This window comes from Trachypithecus francoisi, unplaced genomic scaffold (genome assembly GCF_009764315.1).
Source record: "Trachypithecus francoisi isolate TF-2019V2 unplaced genomic scaffold, Tfra_2.0 Lachesis_group9, whole genome shotgun sequence".
NCBI classification, from domain to species: Eukaryota; Metazoa; Chordata; class Mammalia; order Primates; family Cercopithecidae; genus Trachypithecus; species Trachypithecus francoisi.
Window position 1 is genome coordinate 9,809,611 of NW_022681474.1, and position 24,448 is coordinate 9,834,058.

Consider the following 24,448-nt stretch of genomic DNA (forward strand, 5'->3'; position numbering starts at 1 on the left):
TTTTCTAGATTTTTTCATTTGTGCTGTCCCTAAGAAATTGGTTTCTGATTCAGCATAATGCAAACCAAGAAAGGAATGAAAGGTGAGTGAGAGCACTTAAACACTGGGGTCTTTCAGTTGCATGAGCTACTTTGTTTCCATTGGCTTAAAGACCTAGAGAAAACACCGTTCCACTAACCATTCTGTACTTGAGGAGTTTTTATGTAGGTGAGATCAGAGTGATGAATGATGATGGATGGATTCATTTCAGGTCCATTACAGTGCCAGCTTTACATGGACGTTTACATGGGTTTCCTGATCACAGAGGCCACTGTCCAGGGAGGAATAGGAAGAGGGTGACACTTTTGCCTTCCCCCATTGCCATGCAAGCCACCCAAGCACTACAGAACAGAGAAATGGCTTCAGTTCAGTGTAAGGATGAATTTACCAAGAGGAGTCAAAGATGGAATGAGCTATCTCTGGAGGGAGTGAGGAGTGAGGTGTTCAAACAGACTGCATGGTCATTTGTTGGGCTGTGTCCCCACCCAAATCTCATCTCGAATGATAATCCCCATAATCCCCATGTATTGAGGGAGGGACCCAGTGGGAGGTGATTGGATCCCGGGAGCAGTTTCTCCCATGTTGTTCTTGTGATAGTGAGTTCTCACCAGATCTGATGGTTTGATAAGGGGCTCTTCACCCTTCGCTTCACACACACATGCTCTCTCTCTTTTGCTCTTTCTGTCTCTCTTGCCACCATATAAGACATGCCTCTTCCTCTTCGGCGGTGATTGTAAGTTTCCTGAGGCCTCCCCAGCCATGTGGAACTGTGAGTCAATTAAACTTCTTTCCTTTATAAATCAATTACCCAGTCTTGGGTATGTCTTTATAACAGTGTGAAAACAGACTAACACAGATAATGTAGAGAGGAGTTGGGCACGAGAGAGATGGCACACCAGGTGACCTTTGCGGCTCATTCAACCTAAGAAAGAATCTAAATTCAGGGAAACTGGGTTTGATCCCTTGGGGAACGCTTGGATTTGCTGTATGTGTTTGAACTGACCACTCTGTTGTGGTTTCCCATCTGGGAATACTAGCACTTCTTGCTAAGTTAGAAGTTACAAGTTCATAGCTTATGACTATGGTGTTAAATATCATCAAACTTTTGTATAATTTATTCTTTCTTTCAAATGGAGCCAAGACAATACCAAGGTCTTTGTACTTACTGTTCCCACTCTCTGGAGCTCTCTGTTCAAATGCCACTTCCCTGACCCACTTCATAAAAAATGTCATCCTCCCCCAACACCATAGTAGTCATTGTCACTTCCTGTGCCTCCCCCTGCTTTACTCTTTTCCATGGGACTAACATCCACATGACACATTAGATATTCATTTCTTTGGTGCTGATCTCTCCTTGATGAACTGTAAGTGTCACGGAACAGGACTTCGTCTATCTTGTTCACCGTATTTCAGATCCTAAAACAGTGCCTGGCACATAGCAGGTCTTCAATAAATATTTGTTGAATGAGAAAAATGTAAGCAGATATTTGCTTTTATTTTTCATTAATTTTCCTCTATATCTAATTTCTGTAAGTTTCTCTTCAAAAAATTGGTTTAGGAGACCTTGAAAAATCTTTTGAGTTCACCCCACCCCCAAGGTATGAAATTAAAATGAAAATCTCCAAGAATTTAGCAACAATATCCATTTCAGAGGCACTTACAAGGGTAAAAAAAAAAATCAATCTTTAAAGGGATAAGAAAAAAACCATAGTGCTATGTTAAAAACTATTTTAAGTGACTCATTTTAAGAAATGGAAGCAATGTTACTTTTCAAAGAAACATGTAAGTACTCTATGTATAACATTCAAAGGATGAATGATTTGATATGAATACAATTCAGCTTATTTGTAGCCAAGGCTTCTAAGCCATCATCTGTAATCAAATATAGTAAGAACCTAATTCTTCCCTTAGTACTGATATCTGTATCTTCAACATTCTTTATTTTTTAAAAAATAAACAACAACAAAAAACTATCTAAAACATCTAAAAGCAAGTCAATGTCTGTTTCCAGTAGATGGCACTGCAAATCAAGTCTTTGTAGATCTAATAACTATCACTTCTTTGATCATGATAATAATGATTTATTCTGTACTAAGATCATCTAAAGCGACTTACACAGTGAAAATAAATAGGATGGCGATTCTGAAGCTACACGAAAGCTGAGATAGTCCAGTTCCCTAATACTGGTATCTCTCCTCTTGTATATCATGGTTGGGTACTTTTATTAAAGTAGTGGGTGAATGTAACAAATTGCCCATCATGCTTATTGATGAAACTGCTTTTTGATGTGGGATTTTTGGTCACTTGTTTTACTTTGTTTAGTCTATTTTGCAATACAAGTTCAATGGGACTCTTAATCCTTTTACACTACGTCAAATTCAACCTCATTCAGGCCAGTTATCATTCACAGAGGAAATACTGTTCTAGGGTCACAGACCCACATCCCTGACCTACACTGTGTTTACTGTTGTTTGTTTGTTTGTTTGTTGGGGCATGATCTTGCTCTGTCACACAGGCTGGAGTGCAGTAGCATGATCATAGTTCACTGCAGTCTCAACTACCTGGGCTCAGGCAATCCTCTTGCCTCAGCCTCCTGAGGAGTTGGGGCTGCAGGTGCACGCCACCATGCCCAGCTAATTTTTATTTTTTGTAGAGACAGGGTCTGGATATGTTGTTCAGGCTGGTCTCTGCCTCCTGGGCTCAAGCGATCCTCCTGCCTCAGTCTCCCAAAGGGCTGGGATTACAGGTGTGAGCTACTGCATCCAGTTGGGATGTGTGTGTGTGTGTTTGCCAGTAGATACCCTCAGTCATAAAGGGGTAAATTAGAAAGTGTAAACAGTCTAGACAACTCAAGTTCCACAAGAAAAAACTGAGACACAACCTGTGTTTCAATGACAGTGACAGTGGATGAAGACTCAGCTTTATGTGTAAGGAAATATATATATAAAACATTTTTAAAGCATTTAAAAGATATATTACACATAATATAGAATAGGAGTTATGAAATGTTATCATAGATGTAAAAACTACCTGGAATAGTGTCTGGAGCAAAGTGGGTACTAAATAAATCCTCTGTCTCCTTTCTGCTGTCTTTAACAGGGCCTGAGAGCCAGTCCCTGCTCTGTAACTCTGTCCTTTAAAAGGCCTCTGTCATTTAATCTCTCTGGACTACAGCTCTCAAAACGGCTGGAATTGAGGCCACAAAGTCTAAAATATGATGCCTGATACACAGTAAGATTCACAAGTGAAGGGTGTGATACCATGTATCCAGATGTACAAGCCAGTAGCTGCAGAAGTTGGGAATGACTTTCGTCAGAATATTCTTCTCAGTGGAGAAAGAAGCCGTTAGTCAAAACTGGAACATCCACAAGCAAACCACCTCGGCTCTTTCAATAAATGTCCTAGGAGAGTTCAGACATCATGTCCTTTTATTTTTTTTCTTGAGACGGAATCTCGCTCTGTTGCCCAGTCTGGAGTGCAATGGTGCAATCTTGGTTCACTGCAACCTCTGCCTCCTGGGTTCAAGCAATTCTCCTGTCTCAGATTCCTGAGTAGGTGGGATTACAGGTGCATGCCACCACGTTTTTATTGTTGTTGTTGTTGTTTTTTTGTATTTTTAGTGGAGATGGGGTTTCACCATGTTCCCTGGGCTGGTCTCGAACTCCTGAGCCCAGGCAATCCACCCGCCTCGGCCTCCCAAAGTGCTAAGATTACAGATATGAGCCATCACGCCCGGCCTTCATGTACTTTTAAAAATATACCCTGCAGTCTATTATTTTTTTCTTTTGTTGTCAAGGAAGCTTGAAATTCCTTCAAATTATATAAGAGTCAATCGCAATAGTGTGTTTCTGAAATTTCTAGAAATGTATGAGAAAGTGCTCTGTTAGGTGGTGATATTTTGTAAACCAATACACATCACTACACTCATTGAGAACTCTAGTTATTTTCACAAGCCATCTCAATAACCCCAGGCTTTTCTCAGAAGGACAGTCATAGATACTCTCACCAGAGCCCCCACACTTTTATGGGCAACACAAAACTCATACAGTAAACGCAAAAACACGATAATAATCAAAAGAAGGCAGACATATGACCTGAACGATACCTTCACTGAAGGGCAGTAAGGCAAAGAAGGCCCTACCACCCTTTCCCGACAGATTCCTTTACTTAATCCTTTTTTATCCTCTGTGACCTCAGAATTTGATTGCTATATCAAATTGGCAGAATACCATATAAAGCAATTGATGGCTTTAGGGTGGGGTCTATTGTTGAGCACTGTTTAGGGTCTGAAAGGACCTCACAGAACATCTAGTCCAATCCCCTCATTTTACCCAAGAGGAAAGAACGGCTCAGAGAGGTCACTGGACTTACAGAGGTCACACAGATAACTAGTGATGAAGCAGTGACTGAGGTCATTGGGCTCCCAATACATTAGCCATTAAGTGCTTTAATTGGGGATAGAAGATAAGGAAAAAAGGTGAAACAATAAAGAGAGAATGTATTTAGATTTACTCTTTGTGACCTTAGGAGGCTGATGGAAAAATACTATCGTATGTAGCCTAAGAAAAAACAAGTTTTGGTTTAAAGGCTGTAGTAAAGAGAAGGTTGTACAAATTCTTCAAATATTTGGTTCTGGCCTCCTTTTTTCCTCCTTCGGCCTTCCTGTTAAGCTAGTATGTCTAATAGTTCATTAGAGAGTCTCTATATTAAGAAAGGGTAATGGTTTATCTTCTGTTTTCTTTGGTTCATTTCCTTTTCCCAGTGGGAAGTGATAACTTAAACATGGAATAGGTATGAATAAATTGAACATTTTTCTTGGGTACGACTAATGCAACAGGATTTAAGTAATCCATGTCCTAAATATAAAGAAAATAAATAGTACACATATAATTTTTCAAACTCCTCTGCAATAGTTTTTGTGACATAATACTTAGGAATACACAGAAAATGAGATGAAAACTTTTCTTTTTTTTTTTTTTTTTTTTTTTTTTTTTTTTTTTTGAGACGGAGTCTCGCGCTGTCACCCAGGCTGGAGTGCTGTGGCCAGATCTCAGCTCACTGCAAGCTCCGCCTCCCGGGTTCACGCCATTCTCCTGCCTCAGCCTCCCGAGTAGCTGGGACTACAGGCGCCGCCACCTCGCCCGGCTAGTTTTTTGTAGTTTTTAGTAGAGACGGGGTTTCACCGTGTTAGTCAGGATGGTCTCGATCTCCTGACCTCGTGATCCGCCCGTCTCGGCCTCCCAAAGTGCTAGGATTACAGGCTTGAGCCACCGCGCCCGGCCAAAACTTTTCAATTGTTATATTATATTTCTAATTTGTGCTGTATCATTAGACACATAGAATAGCATCTAAATATTTTACAATTAACCAATTCGCCTCATTTATGTTAAAGAATTCCAAAGTCCCAACTTGATCTGCAGAGTGATGAAATTCATGGCTTAAACAAAGTTTAGGAATGAAATAACATCTATAGTTACTGTGATCAAAAGCTTATTTTTGTCAAGATTTTTAGTAAATATTAACAATATAGAGAAAAAGTCTTGTGATGATAATGAGATTTTCATGACCCTGTTTGAGTTGGAGTGCATAAGCCCTCTCTACTTAAAAAAAGCAGTCACAATTTTTGTCAGCGCTTTATGCTTTGCTGACTGTGTGGAATTTTTTCCTATCTTTAATTGATTTAGGGTGCAACCTACATCTGGGTACCCATATCCCTAAAGTGTCTGGTTCTGAAATAAAAATGAAAGTTGAAAGGTATTGAAGTGGGATGAAGGGGCCACTTTAATTGCCTCAGGGAATCTCCTAACCAATTTTCATTTGCCTCATTGGTGCCCTTGGATAAAAGAGAATGGAGGTCGGTTGCAGAAAAGAAAATCAAGGAATCTTCAAAAAGTCACGTGCAAAAAGCAACACAAAAGTAGGAGGGAAAGGAGTTTTTTTTTTTTTTTTTTACAATAACAATGCCACCATTGTGTGTGCTGCGACTTCCTGATTATATTTCTTAATCACGATAGGTAACCCTCCCCCAAAATCACCATTTTGTGGATCCAGGAGCAAAGTTATACGAGCTCTACGTACCCAAAACATTAAAAAAATTCAACTCCTTCGGGGTAACCAGGTAAGATATACACACAGTCATACACCGTTTGGGATCAGGTGTTCTTTTACATTTGCTTTTATTTGGATGAAACAATGTTTCGTGCACAATAATGACTTAAAACTGGTAAATAAGCCTGGAGAGAGCGCAGTGGCTGGCTGCAGCTCACGTCTCCAAGACTCGTGCAGAAGGAAATTGCGTTCTTCCTCCGCCACCCCCCACCGCCCCACCGCCCCCAAGCCGCCGGGAAGCCCTGCGCTGGCACCGGGGCAAACGCTGTCGGCTCCCGGGAGCTGAGCGAGGCCGCGCGGTCTGGGACGCACGTGGGAGGGTGCCGCCGCTGTCGCCCTGTGGGGCCAGGTCCACTGGGTAGGCGCAGCGCGGGCCAAGAGCGGGAGGCTCAGGGCAGGGGATCCGCACTCGGGGACATTCCTGCCCCGACGCGCCCTGAGCTTCAGCAGTGCACAGGGTGGGGACCCCTCCAGGACAGTGGTCCGCCAAGGGGTCTCCCGGCCCTTCCCTCCCCACGGGCCCCGCAGTGTAGTGAAGGAGCCAGAAGAGGTGACTTGGGTGTTGAGATCCGGGGCCAGAACCGTGGAGTGTCTACAGCCCACACTCCAGATTCCTGGACGCCGCAGTCAGTCCAGCCGGTTCCACCTGGAGCCGCCTTGGGCCTCAACGGGGAGGCGGCGGGTGCAGGCGAGAGGGTTAATGCGCCCGGTTCGGTTGGTTTGAGGACTCCCTGCTTTCAGCGACCCACAGGGCAAAGAGGCCAGGGCTCTAGCTTGGTGTCCCCAACAGCTGGGGACTGGAGAGCTGGAGGGGTCGCAGACTCAGGCTGGAGTTTAAAGTGCGCCGCATGGCGAGTCGTTGGACCCTTCTGGGTCTCACGTGGCTCCTATGTCACCTGGAGTGACAGGCCGGCGGAAGGAGCTTTAGTCGTCGCCCAGCGTTCTTCAAGGTGTAAGGAGGCAGGATTTTCCCATACTGGCGGCGCAGGGGGCCTCACGGCTGCGGACGCCCGCCCTGGATCAATCAGCTCGGCCGATCCTTTGGGTGGAGGGGCGCTCTCCAGGGTCGCGGCTAGGCGAGAGCGGCTTCCCGGCACGTCCCTCTGTATTTCTTCTAGATCAGGTCCGGCCCCACAGTCCAGGAGAGGGCCCGCCTGAGGACGCCTGCTCGTACTGCCCGTGGTCAGCCCCGGTCCCCTCGCTCCCTGGCCGGCCCCTAGCCCTTCAGAGCGGACACCTCTCCTCAGGGATGCAGGGCGAGGAAGGGCGGGTGGAGCTGCGAACCCACGGGAACCTGGAGGACCTCTTGGCCCCCTGGAGAGGGGTACTGTGAGAAGGATTCTTGGAACAGAGTTGGGGGACTGAGGAATTTTGCCCCCTTTGGCAACCATAAAAAACCCTGAGCAAACGTGTCTATTCGCTATTTCGCAGAAATACACAATGCAGGCCCACACCGGCATCTCTTCCAGACCCTAGTTAAGGGCGCAGCGTTCTTCGGAAGCTCTTGGTCTTGCTACCAGGGCGTCACCCTCTTTTCCGCACTGGGGACGTTTCGTTCGGACTCTGCGCAGCCGTTGCACCTAAGGCCCTGGGAGCTCCGCGTTCCTCCCCAGGCGCGCCGCACAAAGTGCCCGCGGGCTCCGCAGTCGTCCAACCCTGTCCGGGGTTCACGGCCGCTAGAGCTCTCCAACGGACCGCCGAGGGCCACGTTTTGCTGGGGCGCGAGGGACGTTTCTTTTCCCGCCCTATGAGGACCGGACTAGCCAGGCGCCCTATGAGACGCCGTGGCGAGCACGGCTACCTGGCAGCTAGCCCGGGCAGCCCCAACTTAATTTCCTGCCCCTCGGGGCACCTTTCCCTCGAATAGCTCTCCTCGGCCCCTCCAACCCTGCCCAAGGGGCCTGGAAATGTTCGCAGCCTCAAGATAAGGATCTGTTTAAGCGCAGGGTGGGGTGGGGGGGGTGGGGCGGGCGGGGCCGAGGTTGCCCTGGGGATTGAATTTCTCTCCGCTCCCAGCGATCCCGGGCGGATAAAGCGCAAGTTTGTGCACAAGGTCGGCTGAGCCATTGGAAACCCAGCGCACGAACCGCGGCCAGGGAAACGCGGTGTTTGCCCAGTTGTCCTTGCGGAGAGGTGTGCGGAAACGCCCGTGATGGGAACTTTCTGCAGATCGTGTATGGAGGGAGCTCACAAAAAGGAGGAAGGGGAGCGCGGCGGGGAGGGGGCCGCTTGGGCGTGGAAGGTGCCAGGGTCCTGGGGGTACCCGCCCGCTTAGGCGCCGGGGGGTTGGCGCGGCGCGGGCGGAGGAAGGAGCCGATCATGTCCCGCAGGCTAATTGGCTTAAATTTTGCAAGCGCTGGAAAAGGTCGTTGAAGGAGTTCGCTGCACGCGCGCGGCGCGCGCGCGCGCACACACACACACACACACCTTAAAAAAAAAAAAAAAAAGAGCGCCGAGCATGCGCACAGAGAGGATGCCATATTGGAATGAGCTGTAGTGGGAGCCGGAGGACCGGAGCGGGCGCGCGAGGGAGGCGGCGGGCGGGGAGCGAGCGGGCTAGGGCCGGCGAACCAGCGAGGCCGGCGCCCTCCCGGGCGGCGCCCGGGTGCTGTATCCACACCGAGGGCAGGACGAACTTCACCAGGTAGGACGCCGCGCCGGCTGCTGTCCCCGGCGCCCAGCAGCCCTCCGGCCCGCAGGTTGAGTGCGCCGGTCAGGGGCTTTTTCCAGTCTAGGAAAAAAAAGAAAAGGAAGCCCGAGCGAGCGGGTGTTGGAAGTGGGGGGTTGGGGAAGGCTGGGGAGGGTGCAGGGGAGCGAAAGAGAAGGGCAGGAGAAGAAAGCGACTGTACTTGAGCGAAGCCTCAAACTCCTCTGTGCGCTCCAGGTTGTCATTTTTTGCTTCCCGGGTCCCCTTCGCCTGCGTCTCCGGGCTCGGAAAAGCCGGGTCGTGCGGGAGTCCGTCCGGAGTTGCAAAGTGCCCTCCTCCCCCGGGCTCAGCCTGTCCCCTCCCGCCACCCACCTCCCTCTTTCTGCACTCGTTTTAGCGACGCAGCCGCCGCTGCTACCTACCCCGCGCTCCCGCGTCTCCTTCGCGCTGGGGTCTCCCCTTTCTTTTGGTTTGGGTGGGAGAAAAAGATGGTGAGGACGGGGAATCCGAGACAGGCATGGGGGTAAAAAATCGTGCAGACATTCGGAATCGCCCGCTTGGAAACATTTGCCTGAGCAACTGAAATGAAATGGGCAGTAGTAGTTTTGGAGCGAGCTCAAGGAGGATGGTCTTTTTGTTCATTTTTTTTTTCCTCTTTAAAGTAATATCCTGTCACTTGGGGGCTTTCCGATTGTCTCCTCTTATCCGACCCCCTTTCAAAATTACTGACTTGAGCTGCTGGTTCTGGAGTTTATTTTTTAATATGCTTGTGTGTGTGTGTGTTTTGCAGAAATCCGCCAAAATGCAACTGTAGGAACTGCTAGATGTGTTTATTGATTTTGACCCAGGGCGGTGGGAGGGGGCTGGCGGGAGCTAGGGGATCCTGGAGGGTGGGAAGTCGCTGGTTCTCGGTGGCCGGCGCACATCCAGAGCCTGATCCGTACTCGTGTTTTCTTGGAAGCGCAACTGCGGGAACGGAGTCTTTAGAAACCGTGCCAGTTTCAATATGGCGGGCTAAGGTGGCTTTTAAAAACTGAAAATAAAGGTTTTGAGGTGGGAAAAAACCCAGCTGAAGTTTCCACCCCTTAGTTTCGACTCTCTTTGGCTACCCCAGGAAGCGCTTTAGCGAATTAAGTGGGACAAAAAAGAAAGAATGGGCTGCTCTGTTTTTTTTCCGTGGTTAGAGTCTGTGTGTCAAGTCCATTGCCAGGGGGAAAGGATGGAGAGGTGCCGCTGGCCCGGACCAGGGCACCGAAACGCAACTGACGTGTATGCCTGTGGATTAGTGTGCAGGCCTGTGTGTGCGCAGTTTTTTTGGGTGTGTGTGTCAAAGAGAACCGCCCCGAATGTGTGTGTGCGTCTTGGAACCAGACCCTGCCATGATTTGACGTGACACACTGCGGACACGTGGTGCAAAATACATGAGGGCAGAGAGAGTGATTTATTTTGGCTTTCTAGGAGACGAGCTAGCCCTCGCCTCGTGTGTACTGGAGCCTGCGCTGGTAGATCCGCGAGTAGGTGGGGCGAGGAGGTGCTTATTAAAAGGACTAACTGTCCTGGGTATTGGCTGCAATCGGGCAGCAGCCGGCAGCCGGATTTCGTGTGTGCAGGGGGCGCGTTGCACTTAATGGTGGGCTCCTGCTTTCCTCCACGCCGCGCTGGGGTGGGAGGTGGGGGACTGGGACCCAGGCTTGGAGAAGACCAAAGTGGTAGTGGCGGCGGTGGTGGTGTGGGACAGAAGGGCGGGAGCATGCGGATCTCGGCAGACAGGCACGTAGGGTCGAGGCGAGGGGTTGCCTTTCTTACTTTTGGGTTTCGCGCTCTAGGGAAGGTGGGGGATGGGGACAGCGGTTTGAGAAAAAATTGTCCCTTGCTCTGCTTAGGAACCCTCTCGGCGCATCGGAGAGGGGCGTCTTCTTGTCTTGGCTGGCACGGAGGCCGGGCGGTCGCCAGGGGATGTGAGTGGGCGGCGAAGTGTGAGGGAAAGGTCGGCGTTCCGGGGCGGGGAGGATCTGGGAGTGGAGTTTGGAGACAAAATCGGAGTCAGGCAGAGGAGCCGGAGGGAAAGCCAGCACACGCGAGCTCGGGTGAGAGCCACCGGAATGCGGGAACGCAGCGTAGCCGGGAACAGGGGTTCCCGACAGGGGTCGCCCGTGGCCAGGACGCGGCCGCTGAACAGAGGTCGCGCGGCGGTGCCTGCCCGAGGGACCTCGTGGGCGGGGGCCACACGGCGGCCGTGCACGGTCCCGGGGGCTGGCGTGGGCAGGTGGGAGGACCTCCTCCGGGTTCGCGAACCTGATCTGGCAGCGGCCAGGTGCCTGAAGGCGTTTTTAAATGATAAGGTTACAAAGACATGTTGGCCAGGTCTGTAGTTAGCGCAGCAACGTGGTTTGCAGGAGCGCAGAGCGAGGCTGGACAGGGTCCCTCGGACGCCGTGCTGTCGGTGGGTGGGGGCCGGGAGCAAGCGGCACTGGCTTGGAGACCTCGCGGCAGGTGACCCCTCCCACCTGGGCGGCGAGGCTGAGCGATGGCGACGCGCTGGCCAGGACGCGTCCATGGCTCCTCCAGCCTGCGCTTGGGCGCGCCCTCCTGGGGCCGGCTTTCCCATGGGCCCCGCGAGATGGGAGCAGCCTAAAATGGCTCTGTGCTGCGAAGCTGCAGTTTCAGCCGCGAACCCCTCCCCTTGTTCTCCTGACGTCGCCGCTGACAAGCGCACAATTTACTCCAACGCCCCGAAACCCGCGATTTTGCACGGGGCCGTGCCGTGGAAGCGGATGTACAGTTGATTACAAAGAACATTCCACAGGATTCTCTAAGGGCCCAAGTTTTTCCTTCTAGTGGGGAGAAGGGAGGAGCCGAGACCGGGCAGGAGCCGGGCCGACCACCGCTCTGGCTCCCAGGGGCTCGGGGCGCACCAGTAGCTGGGCCTGGGGGCCTGGATGAGCGAAAAGCCGAGGGAGTTCCCGGGGCGCAGATCGGGACCATGCGGGGCAATAGCCATGGACACCGGTGCTCGTGCTTGATGGCGTTTGTGGTGTCCAAGAATCCCAGGACGAGACCGGAAAGCCTGGGAGACCGTTCCCAAACTTCTGGAGACCAGCTCACAGTTTCGCTTTCGGAATTTTCAGGACCTTTGGGCTTTTAAAGTTGGGTGGGATTCCGAGAAGGCAAGGCGAGGCTCGTGACCCTGACGATCCGCCGCCCGACTTCTCGCCCATCCCAGCGTTCTCTACCTTGTTTCCCTGAACCTTGCCGAACCGAGCCAGGTTTGGGGTTCCGGGGCCTCGCGCGCCATCCCTGCCGCGTCCTGATGGTTCCCGCGGGGCAGCCGCGGCTGATCCGAGGCCATTGGTGGGAAACCAGTTTAGACGAGGCCGACCCCTCTTGGATCTGGCTCAGTTGCAGCTGCCCGCCACTCTCCGTCCCCCCTCCACTCTTGCACCGTAGAGAAAGGAACTGGGAGACCCACTAGCGTGTCTGCACCAAAGGAATGGACCCAGGTTCCACCAGGTTGCAGAAAAGGAAAAAACAGGCTTAAATGTGGCCTCGTTTCCTGGGGAGGCTGTTGGGGGTGGGGAGGGAGTTAGCGGGTAAGTGGGGTGGGGGAGGGGAGAAGCCTTGTTGCTCAGAAGGAGTTGTTCCCTAGGCCCTCCCTGAAGATACGAGATCTGCGACTTTTTCCCTACTAAGCATTAAATTTGCGCACACTCTGCTTTCTCCCTTCCATAAATAAATACTCTCTCAGATCTCATCTTTGCTCTTGCTGGGACCAAGCTGCCTGCCTGCAAGAGAGTGGGAGACACCCAGGCATGTCCCCGTCTGCCAACCGTCCAGGTCCCCACCAAAGAAGAGTTTACTGCTTGCAGGATCCATTCCTGGGCTAGTGCAGAACACTGTCCCGCGGCAGGGGGTCTCGCAACCCCCATCCTGGAATAGAGAGTGGTCAACCACTCTATTTTGATGTGTGTTGCTCTAGAAGTGCCGGTGGAGGCTTCCGAGGTGGGAACTGTTTCCCATTTCCCCTTGGGATACATCCATCCTGAACCTCAAACAGCAGGTCCTGCTGGCAGATGCGTTTCAGTAATGATGGGAGTAATACATCGCAGAGTTTTTCCTCTTCCTGTGTTCTTGCAGACATTATAGACTATTTTTTTTTTAACATTGCTTGTTATAAATAACTGGCTTCACGATTCTTGACTTGAAGTCAAGACTTTAAAAAAGCCAGAAAAGGTTCCTGACTCTTCCCTGTTTTGTTTTCATCATAAAGCTTTCCTGGGAGTACTAAACATTTGTCCATTTTCCATTGCTGCCCACTCTAGCTAAGGTGGCTTTTTTTTTTTTTCACCACTGCCCCCAAAGGACTCCCACATTTGAGAGGAAATAGTGAGTGACGGAAGCATTGCTTTGAATAGTAAGAAAATGAGGTTCCATTTTATTGATACAGGATGTTTTGGGGATATAAAAAGTCCATAAAGGAAATTTACTCTCTCCAGGTCCTACACTTATGCCTAAAAATTTTTGTCAGATTATCAGAGTTTTCTTTTTTTAAATAATTTGAACAAAAAGAGTTCACTGTGGGATTCGAATGACCTACAGTTCTAGTATACTTGGGTTGGACATTTCTCTCTTTATATTTTATTACTCTGAACTTTTGAGGTTCATGGGTGCAGTGGTCAGAAGGAAATTTTACCCTGCTCTAAAGTAAGAACTCATAAACATTTTTGTACTAAAAGGACATTGGGACCTGTAATTCAGGATGCATTTTGTGGTTTTTCTAACCATTCTTACATCTATGTTACCTCAGCAGCAACTTATTGCCCCCATCCTATAAATTAAAAAAAAAAAAAAAAAGATGTTGGGAAATTATATATCACAACAAACCAGGAAGTGAATGTGTGTATTCAGTTTGGTGATCCAGGATCTGTTGACACTAGCTGGTAAGGAAGATTCCTGACAAGAGAGAGGGAGAGAGAGAGAGGGGAGAGAGGGGAGAGAGGGGAGAGAGAGAGAGAGAGAGAGAGAGAGAGAGAGAGAGAGAGAGAGAGGAGAGAGAGAGAGAAAATCAGGCCCAGTGTCTACGTGGAGATGGTTCTGTTCAGCTGTGGGATCTGGGACAAGTGAGTCACCTTTCTCGGCCTCAGCCTCCTTATCTACAAAATAAAGGTGCTGGCCTGGAATCTCACTTAAAGATCTCTGTGCTTCTATCTGGGAAAAATACATCTGTGATTGAGTACATCTATGCAGATAGGTCCAAGAGATTCATCGTTCATACTCGTGTTCACCTAAAGGATGGTGAAAGCATGACTGGCCTTAGGTAACATCCATGCGCAACCGTGCTTGTGAAGGCAGCAGCTGAGCTGTGGGCCCTGCTGCAGAGTAAAATACTGTTGTTAAGTGAGGTAAGCTCCACATGGGGTCATGTTTTCGTTTGTGCTCTGGAAAAGGTGAAGGGTAGAGAAGATGGAGGCTTACATGTATGTGGCCTTCCCACATAACCCCATAAAGGTATGGCCTGGATTAGAGCAGTGTGCCTTTGAATACAAGCAGTGAGGAAACACCTGACGTCATCTTGTTCTAATAATTTCCAGGCTCAGAGACTCTTCCAGATAGCACAGTATACCCCACCATTCCAGACGGGAGGGTGCTTGGATCTCCTGGGTCCATGTTTATGATATGCATGATGACTGCAGCCTTCTGGTAGCCAGCAAGTGAGTGAGAGCGTCCACTCTGAAGTTCAAGGTTTTCCGTTCCTAGGGTTTAGGTTTGGCCACTGGGCAGTACTTCCTCTCTTTGTTAGACTAAAAGTTTCTGGGACAATTCCTAAGGAAAATACTCTTGTTGGCTAAAACAAGTGTTGGCTGTGTTTAAGTCAAGTGTAAATAAGATGTTTATAAGACTGTGTTGTAAGGAAGGGAAGATAGTCTGCTTAGAACTTTCAGTATAAGAAAGAATGTGTCTCATGATTCATGTAAGGTTTCCAAGTAAAATCCTTCAGGACTGGTTTTGCATGATCAGTTCATCACTGTGCTGTTGAAAAGATGCCACCTTAACACTTCCCATCTGGTTGGCCTGTGGTAAATTTTAAAAAGCAAAAGTGATAATATGTCAACCATGCACTGATGGTTAGGGTCCCTCACGTTATTGATGAGATGGCACGTCTAGGCTTCTATTCATGTGTGTTTTTGACATTGATTAAAGAAAGAATCCATTGTGTTTCTCTGTTTCATTCCTTTCTCATTTTCTGAAAAGCAAAAATGACACATTTTGATAGATCCAGGGCTTGCTAAAGCATTTGGTGACTTCTGCAAAGTAGAACAAATAATGTTAGCAACTGTGATGAGACAAGAAGTGTATGGAGGTGTGGGACGTGTGGGAGAAGGGGCAGGCTTTCATCCTGTGAATTTTTCCCTGTAGTTTTATTGGCCAAGAAAAAGATGTCTTATAAACAGATGTTAAGGTATGCCTTCCCTGCTTTCTGCCAAACTTGGCAAGTTGTTTTTTTCCCCTCCATTTCAATCAACAGTAATATATGAATGGAATCACTTTAAGGAATGGTACAAGAGTGTGAAATTCCCACTCTAAGTTCCTACAAAGTCTTGTTTTAAATATAACTTAAATGAGCACCTCCAAGGAATGGGACATTTGGATTGTAGGTCTAGAGATTTAGCAGTGAAAGGATTGTGAATTAATCTGATGTGAAATTACCTCTTTACTCCAAATACTCTTTATTTAACAATATTTTTAGATTTTTTTTTTTTTTTTTTTGAGACGGAGTCTCGCTCTGTCGCCCAGGCTGGGGTGCAGTGGCCGGATCTCAGCTCACTGCAAGCTCCACCTCCCGGGTTTAGGCCATTCTCCTGCCTCAGCCTCCCTAGTAGCTGGGACTACAGGCGCCCGCCACCTTGCCCGGCTAGTTTTTTTGTATTTTTTAGTAGAGACGGGGTTTCACCGTGTTAGCCAGGATGGTCTTGATCTCCTGACCTCGTGATCTGCCCATCTCGGCCTCCCAAAGTGCTGGGATTACAGGCTTGAGCCACCGTGCCCGGTCTATTTTTAGATGTTTAAGAAGCTTTTATGGATACATACTAATGGTACATATGTATGGAGTGCATGTGATATTTTGATACAAGTGTACAGTGTGGAAGGAGCAAATCAGGGTCATTGGGATCCATCACCTCAAGCATGTATCATTTGTTTGTGTTACAAGCATCCCAATCCAGTCCTTCAAATACTTTAAAAAATAAAATAAAAAAAAAGCTGCTTATGTAAATATCTGCTGTTGGCCAGCAACTCTTCTTCTTGCTTCGTATTTATATTTCATCTATTTTGGGAGAGTTTTGTTGTCCTCCTGTTACAGAGGAGGCAGGCTTTAGATAGCTTGAGTTACTTGCCTAGAGTGCCAGCCAGCAGGAGAGAGAGTTATTTGAAATCCTAGTCTTACATGTTGTCTTAAGATTGTAACTGCTACCCCTTGATTGCTTACTACTGTGTCTGAGATACTTGCATAGCACTTTATTTATTTTTATTTATTTGCTTATTTTGAGACGGACTTTGGCTCTGTCACCCAGGCTGGAGTACAGTGGTGCGATCTCAGCTCATTGCAACCTCTAGCTCCTGGGTTCAAGTGATTCTCCTACCTCAGCCTCCCAGGTAGCTGGGACTACAGGTGCGCACCACCATGCCCAGCTAATTTTATGTTTTTAGTGGAGATGGGGTTTCACCCTGTTGGCCAGGCTGGTCTTGAACTCCTGACCTCAAGTGATCGTCCCGCCTTAGCCTCCCAAAGTGCTGGGATTACAGGTGTGAGCCACCGTTCCTGGTCTCACCTTGCACTTTAAACCATTCACTTATTTAATTTTTATAGGTGTGGGTTGTTTTATTTATTTTATTGATTTGGAAATTGGGTCTTTGGAGAGGTTATACAGGGTCATTCTAATAGGGTTTGTGTTTAGTAGTTAATTTTGAAATGAAGTAAGACTAAATCATTCTCTTTTTGGATTTAGTTCAGATGGTTGCGGGAGAGCAGAGCTTTTCAAGGACGCTTACATTACTGTTTTTAAATGTATAAGTGCAGATGCTTAGTTAGGACAGAATGTTGTTTCCTGTTGTATGAACGACGATTTAAGATTTGAAAAGTGTTGCATTTCTGAAATTTCATCTTTGTTAGAAAATAATTGATTTTAATATAAATCAGTTTTCTCCCCCTGAATGTAGGTAAGAATATGTTTTAGATAAAAGTCCTTGGTAGAAATGAAAAGGACACTATTGAAAGCTAGGGGAAGAGAGCTAGAATTTTCCCTTCCAAACAGTGTTGGCCACTGAAGAGAACAGTCTTTTAGAGTGAACTTCAGTTTTTGGTCTTTTATTGGATTATTTCGTTTTCATGTAGAAAACTGAAGACAGACACAACAGCTGCTCTTTTTGTGAGTCCCAGGTACACACCGTTTTGTGTCTTCTCAGTCTTGTCAGCTGCTTCTAGACCCCTTCCCTGGTGCTGTTGGCCTGGGACTACGAAGATGGAGAATCAAAGGCCCTTGCTCTATATTGGTGGAAATTAACTGCACTTCTTTTAATGGGCCAGGGAAAAAGTCCAATTTTGCCAAATTGAAGTGGCTGAATTTTCACAGTTGGTATTATTTTTAGGAAGTGCACTAAATTTGGGGTGTTATAAATAAAGCATAGTTGGATGGTTAGAGTGAACCAAGTCCTGGGAATTCGCAAACCCCATTTCTGGTTCAGGACTTTCGGTGGGACCCTGGCTAATCCCTTTCATCTTCACCCTCCTCTATATTTGATTTTTCCTGCGATGGATGGCAGGATGGAATATTTGCTAGGCACAAGTGTAGTTTAAAAACCTGCTTTAAGAGGTGGAAGACGTGTTTACTTAAGCTTTTGGCGTTGGGACAAATATACTGTCTTTTTATTAGAGAAAAATCTCTTTGACTCTTTTACAAGGTACACACTTCACAGCTGCAGAGGAAGCATTCGTGTTTGCAGTCACTTTTCTTTTTTCCTATCTCCAGATTGGGAAGGACATTTCTTTCCAGGTGGGCTTTATATATATATATATCTAATTATATATATATAAAAAATATATAAATTTAGATATATAATATTTAGATATATTATAGATATATACATATATTTATATATCTAAATATTATATATTTAGAGATGTATTTTTTATATATAAATATTTATATTTAGATATATATTTATATGTATAAATATTTATATATATTTATGTATGTATACTCAGTAGTCACCATCTTGCCTGTGTACTAAACAGAACTACTCCCTGGTAATGCAAGAGCTCTGTGTCTCCTGTCTGCCTCATATCTGTCACTGGATATAAACAGTACCAGTTGGTACATGGCTTAGGTTGCAGTTCTTCAATTAAAGACAGACATTCGTGGGAGACCGTTCTAAATAGCCTACAGTTGGTATTCCGTTGGAATGAGATGCATGGCTTGTGCGGAACTCATGGAGAAATGTCCCATGAAACGGCATGGAACGGCATGCTGTGGAGTTAGCCACAGAAAAAGTCAAGGGCATAGAATGAAAAGCACACTGCTGAAATTTAGGTTGGATTATGGTGGTGTTTGCATTTGTACCTGCAGGGACAATGAGTTCACCTTCCTAAGCACAGAGAAGTGGGAAAGAGGAGTCTTTGGAAGGAGGTTTTGGGTAGGAAGATCAGGGTTTATCCTGAGCCCATCACCCTGGCGATGTCTGAACCAGAGGACAGAGGTCATGAATATGCGTGAGGACATCAGAGGGCAACATTTACTGTCCGGGCAGCCTCCTTCTTTTGTCAATTACTTTCATCGTTGGTTTTAATTCCCTAAGTTAAACTTTATCTGCCTGTGGAGATACTTTAATCATAATTATTCTTTTGTAGCACAAATTATATTTATAAACAAACAGGAGGTATAAGATCACTCCTCCAGCTCCCTGTGCTGGAAGTTGTGGGTTGAATCCTGGTGTGCCCTTTCACCTGGATATATTTGCTCAGAGAAAGTCAGCATGAATGTCATGGTTGAGAGGTGTAGTCTGTATCCTACATATTTGGTGTTTTCTCATCTCACTTGCAGCCTCAGCCTTAATTTTCCCATTGACCTAACGAAAAGGAGGCTTTTAAGGTCCCAAGTGCGCAAAAAGGTGTGTACTTAAGAGACTTACCGCCCAGGCTCTTTTTGGAGGGGATGCTTTTTGTTTATTTGTTTTTTCTTTGAGACAGAGTCTCACTCTGCCGGCCAGACTGGAGTACAGTGGCACGATCTCAGCTCATTGCAACCTCTGTTTCCCGGGTTCAAGCAATTCTCCTGCCTCAGCCTCCCAAGTAGCTGGGATTACAGGCGTGTGCCACCACACCTGGCTGATTTTTGTAGTTTTAGTGCAGACAGGGTTTCACCATGTTGGCCAGACTGGTCTCGAACTCCTGACCTCAGGTAATCTGCCCACCTCAGCCTCCTAAAGTGCTGGGATTACAGGCATGAGCCACCGCGCCTGGCCGGAGGGGATGCTTTTTGAGAGGTTTGTTCTGTGGCAGGTGAGATCCTTGGGCTTTCTAAGGAGAGGACTTTTCTAACTGAGTGGAAGAGGCAGCAGAGGAGGCCCCAAGCCAGACAGGCTCTTCTGAGAAGCATTCTCATGTCCCTGTGCTAATTAAAAAGGAAAAGAAGTTCGACTGAATGCAGCTGCCAGGGTTTCCTGTTGAAGCTGACAGCTTTCAAGAGCCTGGGAGGCCTGATGCCCTGGAGGAGCTAATCCCTGCCAAGCCTGTGCCCCCTGCCTTTAGGTGAGGAGAGGCCAACCGCTGGATGCCATCAGCTTCATAGAAGCCGACAGCTGTGGAGCAATTTGGTGTTTTTTTTCTCTGCTTGCTTTCCCCCTAATGCACCCTCTGTGGGATGATTATTGAAAGATAGCCAGCCCTGGGATGAGAGAGAACCGTCGCAGCCCTCCACGCTGCTGCTTGGAGAAGAGAGCCCTTGTACAGTAACAGACAGAGTTTATGGCAAAACTTGGGATTTAGTCCTTGTCATTCGTTGCCTTTAAAACTGACCGAACTGTGCTGTGTGCTTCCTAGAGAGCTGTAAAGTGCAGAACCTCCTCTTTCCCTCTTCCTCCCTCTACTGCTGTGAACTTCAGTGGCCTTGCACAAGTGATGAGATTAGGTCTTTGAATAGCCAGCTAGGCACTCAGGGCCACGTGTCAACTGGCCACTACACATTCGTCAGGTTCTCCTGCCCATTTCCCAGTGCAGGCTCTGGGACCAGAGAGGCAGAGCTCACCCTGCCTCCCCCTTAGCCTGGAGGAACCTCCCATTCCTCCGGCTTGCCAGACATCACCGTTTTCTCCAGGCCTGGCTCAGATCCACCTTTTTCATGAAAGCTCTTGTGATCTGGCTCAGCCCATGGTGACTATCCCTTCTTTCAGTCTCTGTTCCATCCTGGTGGATGCTCTAATATTTCCTCCTGCCACATCCTCCTGATTATAACAAGGAAGGTGAGTGGAAACTTACCTTCCCTGACGTGCTTGAGTGGGAGATGAGAGTGAAGAAGCTTCTAGGACAGTCCCTTCTTTTTACAGCTGAGGACAGTGTTGCTTGGGGCACTTAAAGGCCAGGAGCACATTCTGGTGCCTGATAAGACATTATCGTACGGACACGGGCCTCCTGCCAGTCCTGCACATTTTCTGAGTCCTTTACTGACCATAGTAAGTGAGAGTGTTTTTATTTACTTTGCCTAATGATTTTCAGGCAGACTCTAGTAAACTTCCTTCATGCACTTAAATGATATAATTTATGAAATTTGGTGGATAGGCCAGGCACAGTGGCTCACGCCTGCAATCTCAGCACTTTGGGAGGCTGAGACAGGCAGATCACTTGAGGTCGGGAGTTTGAGACCAGCCTGGCCAACATGGTGAAACCCCATCTCTCCTAAAAGTAAAAAATTGGCTGGGCATGGTGGCCCACGCCTGTAATCCCAGCTACTCAGGAGGCTGAGGCAGGAGAATCGCTTGAACCCAGGAGGCAGAGGTTGCAGTGAGCTGAGATCATGCCACTGCACTCTAGCCTGGTCTACAGAGCTAGACTCTGTCTCAAAAAAACAACAAAAAACAAAAACCCAAAAACCTTGGTGGATAGGAGATATCGATATACTCCAGTTGTAGGAATCTCCGACTAGAATGCTGGGCTCCACAGGCGAGGGGCTCCCGCTGGCTGATAACTTCGCGGGGTTGGGACTCTTCATCTCTTCATTATTGGTATTTTGGTTAACAGTGGGAGAAGAACTTCTTTTGGTATTTTGAACTTTGTGGCACCTCTCAGGCATTGTTGCTGTGCATTTGTTTGGCTTGAAGTCATCAATTCATAAAATCCACCCAGAAAATTATGCCCTAATTAGGCATTATCCATGCATGTCTGGCTTACACAAGCCTTCCTTGTAAGTTTCTTTACTTTTTGAGTCTCATGATGGTATGGACAACACAAGATCTACTTAAAATGACTTATCTGCATTTGTATGTAATGCAATACACAAATCTTTTGGGGAATATAAGGTTTACTTAGCTCTTTTGCAAACTTGGGGGGATGCTCTAATTTATTCCTTTTAATGTTTATAAGGGACAGGGAAATCCTGTATGTAGGGTTTGTCCAATAGGTTTGAACCCAGTGTGACTACATCTCTGCTAATTCTAAAACTGCTGCATTTTAAATAAGGCCCCATTTACACCATGTACCCACAAAAATTAAAAAAAAAAAAAAAGGCCCTATGACCAAACTCACTCAGTCTTCTGCTTAGCGAAGGATGGGGATGACCTTTGTGGCTTGGGTGTAAATTTCTGGTACAAGAAGTACCTTGATGCAAAGACCTGTTGTGTAGCAGTGTTTAACTGGGTATTGCAAAACCTCATCCTTCTTTATAGTAAATAAAAAATTTGTTGGCAAAGAGTAAATAAACCTACTTTCAAGGTGGTACACTTTGTTTTCTTCTCCTGAGCAACTAACTTGGAAGCCTCTTGTTTTTCTCACTTTGCACATGCCCATTTTTGAACAACTGATTTGTTCACCTTATGCTCTTGGGCAGTATATGCTGTTTGGGAGGTTAAGAGGTGACAGTAAAAACCATGAATTAGAAGACACCGAATGCTATTGTGTGAATAGGAGATATTTACTCCTCAAGTGCCTGTTATCCCCAACAGATCTTATTTCCTAGTATGGAGGCATGAATCTGATTTTAAAAATCAGCATTTTTTTTAATGCCAGGGCAGCAATTTGTGTCAGATTTCAGTCTATTCTGAGTGAAAACCAATGTAAGCCTTGTTGAAAAATGGTGAGTAAATTGCTGTCCTAATCAAGGTAAATCAAGCTCTGAGCATATGGCGGATGGCAAGATGAACTTCTGCCCCGAACAATCAGCTCGTCTCACTTGATGATGGGATGAGGCAGGGCCTGTCTCTTCTGAGAAAGGCTGTGAGTTGGCTGGTGAGAGTGGGGGAAGAGATGTACTTAGTTAGGTATTATTAGCAGAGTGACCTGGGTGACAGGGCGAGTATAAATAGAAGAAAGCGCGCGTTGATAATAGCGCTTGGCACTTAACACCGCTTTTCATCTTCAAAGCCATTTACAGATGCGGTTCTTCCTGATAACTGCTGCGATTCTGGGCTGTTGTATGTTGCTTCTTAGGAACATGGAAGCAGTGATTTTCAGAGACCAAGATTTCGGCTTCAAATTTGGTGGTACCTCCTTTCAGAATCCTTTGAGATTTTTCCCTTTTGATTGAAATATTTTGAAAGGTCTCGGCATAGATGCCTGTGCTCATTTTGAAATTCCTGGAGTGTGAAATGAGACAGCTTTCCCTGTGATTTAGACGTGCTAAGCGATTTTCAAGGGCGGCTATAGCATGTCTGGAATTTCGCAAGCATTTCGCTTAGACCTTCACATTTTATTTTCATTGGGAGATTATTATCTTTTCTGAATCATTAAAAAAAACCAAAAAAAACAAAAAACCAACTGTAACCCCTTTCCCTTTGCCAAGTGGTAAACCTGAAGTTGAGTAGGTTATTACTTAGCACAAATGCCATTTTCTTAGATGTCTTGAAGGCAGATTAGTTTGGAAGGTCTGAGTCATTGGTGGCTTTCACTGTAGTGAGCCCTTCCTGAGCAGTGAGCCTTGGGGAGCCTGCCTTGATGAATGGAGATGAGAATGATTTCTAATGCTTACGTAGCTTTGTTATCACAGTTTAAAGTTTCACTTTTTCACTTGAGTTTGGATGACTCCAATTGCACAATGATAGTTTTACATTTCTTGCGTCTAGTAAGACAAAATTGAAGTGGAAAATGCCATATTAGAATTAGCATAAGGGAAGGAGAGAATTTATCGACTCATAACTGGATATCTGAAATTGGAACTGGACTTATCTTTATTGCTTTGATTTTAAGAGGGAGATCTTTCTTCTAGCCAAATTTGCCTAATATTGGGGAAGAAACTGATTGTATCTGTTTGGAATGCCGGATTCTAGATCAGTGACAGTAGGCGGGAAACCGTAAGCATTTCTGTACTGGAAAATGAGAAGTCCTTTTCTGTGTAATTTGACCAAACTAAGAGAAAAGTCTTAAACTCACTAATGTTGGGGTTTCCTCCCTGGAAACCCCAAATCTCTATACACTGATTTCCCTATTTAACAACCTCCACCATGTACTGAGAGATACCAGTCAGCCTTTTGTTTTGTTTTGTTTGAGACAGAATCTCGCTCTGTCGCCCAGGCTGTAGTGCAGTGACGCAATCTCAGTTCACTACAACCTCCCTCTCCCAGGTTCAAGCAATTCTCCTGCCTCAGCCTCCCTAGTAGCTGGAATTACAGGTGCCCGCCACCACGCCTGGCTAATTTTTGTACTTTTATTAGAGACAGGGTTTCACCGTGTTGGCCAGGCTGGTCTCGAACTCCTAACTTCAGCTGACCTGCCTGCTTTGGCCTCCCAAAGTGCTGGGATTACACGTGTGAGCCACCTCACCTGGCCCAGTCAGCCTTTTAATTTCCTACTCTGCAACATCAGCAAACAGCTAAGAAGTACTGGACTACTGAGGGAAGCAGTAATATAAAAGTAGACACCAGAACTAACAGAGAGAAAAATAACGTCTATGAAGGAGAGAAGAAAATCTAAAAAACATTCATAGCCTCAGGGATATAATAGAAAATTTTACATCCACGTAACAAGCAGGATAGGATGAAAACAGAGACTATTATGAGCATTAAAAAAAGGAAGAAGAGCTTTTAGAAATTAAAATGTAAAACTCAATGGAAGGGTTAGAGAGAAAGTTGAGGAAATATCCCAGACGGTGGATTACACAAAATAAAGTGATAGAAGGTAAAGGGAAAATTTAAGGAAATGAAAGAAGTCTAGCATTTGAATGACCCTTAGAATGAAAGAGAAAACGGAGATGAGGAAATTAGCAATAATTCAAGAAAATATCCTAGAGCTGAAGAACCTGAATTTCAATCTTGAAAGAAGTTGCTCACCAATAGGGTGCCACCAGGCACATTATTGTGAGATTTCAGAATGTCAAAAAGTCCCCTAATTAGGACAGCATCAGACACCTCAACGATGGAAGCCAGATGGCCATGGAGGGAAACCCTCAAGATTCTGAG

General features: G+C 46.7%; 2 protein-coding genes across 4 annotated transcripts in view; one reads left to right on the forward strand and one right to left on the reverse strand.

The window, feature by feature from the left end:
* Positions 1 to 6,198: 6,198 nt before the first annotated feature.
* On the reverse strand, positions 6,199 to 8,050 carry LOC117082627 (collagen alpha-1(XXIII) chain-like). The gene has a single exon (XM_033209487.1). It carries the CDS (start codon positions 7,605 to 7,607, stop codon positions 7,035 to 7,037), a length of 573 nt encoding a protein of 190 aa, XP_033065378.1. The 5' UTR covers positions 7,608 to 8,050; the 3' UTR covers positions 6,199 to 7,034.
* A 543-nt stretch (positions 8,051 to 8,593) lies between these two features.
* Positions 8,594 to 24,448, forward strand: part of SFMBT2 (Scm like with four mbt domains 2) — a 259,882-nt gene continuing 244,027 nt past the window's right edge. Inside the window, exon 1 of one of the 3 annotated variants that reach the window (XM_033208309.1) lies at positions 8,594 to 8,791. The gene's annotated coding sequence lies outside the window, so the exon portion shown is untranslated. The remainder of the gene's footprint in view (positions 8,792 to 24,448) is intronic. The other 2 variants (XM_033208308.1, XM_033208311.1) reach the window with 2 other exon arrangements.

Bases quoted from the DNA above. Each gene is read 5' to 3' on its own strand.
- LOC117082627 (XM_033209487.1), bottom strand. From the start codon at position 7,607: ATGCCGGTGTGGGCCTGCATTGTGTATTTCTGCGAAATAGCGAATAGA.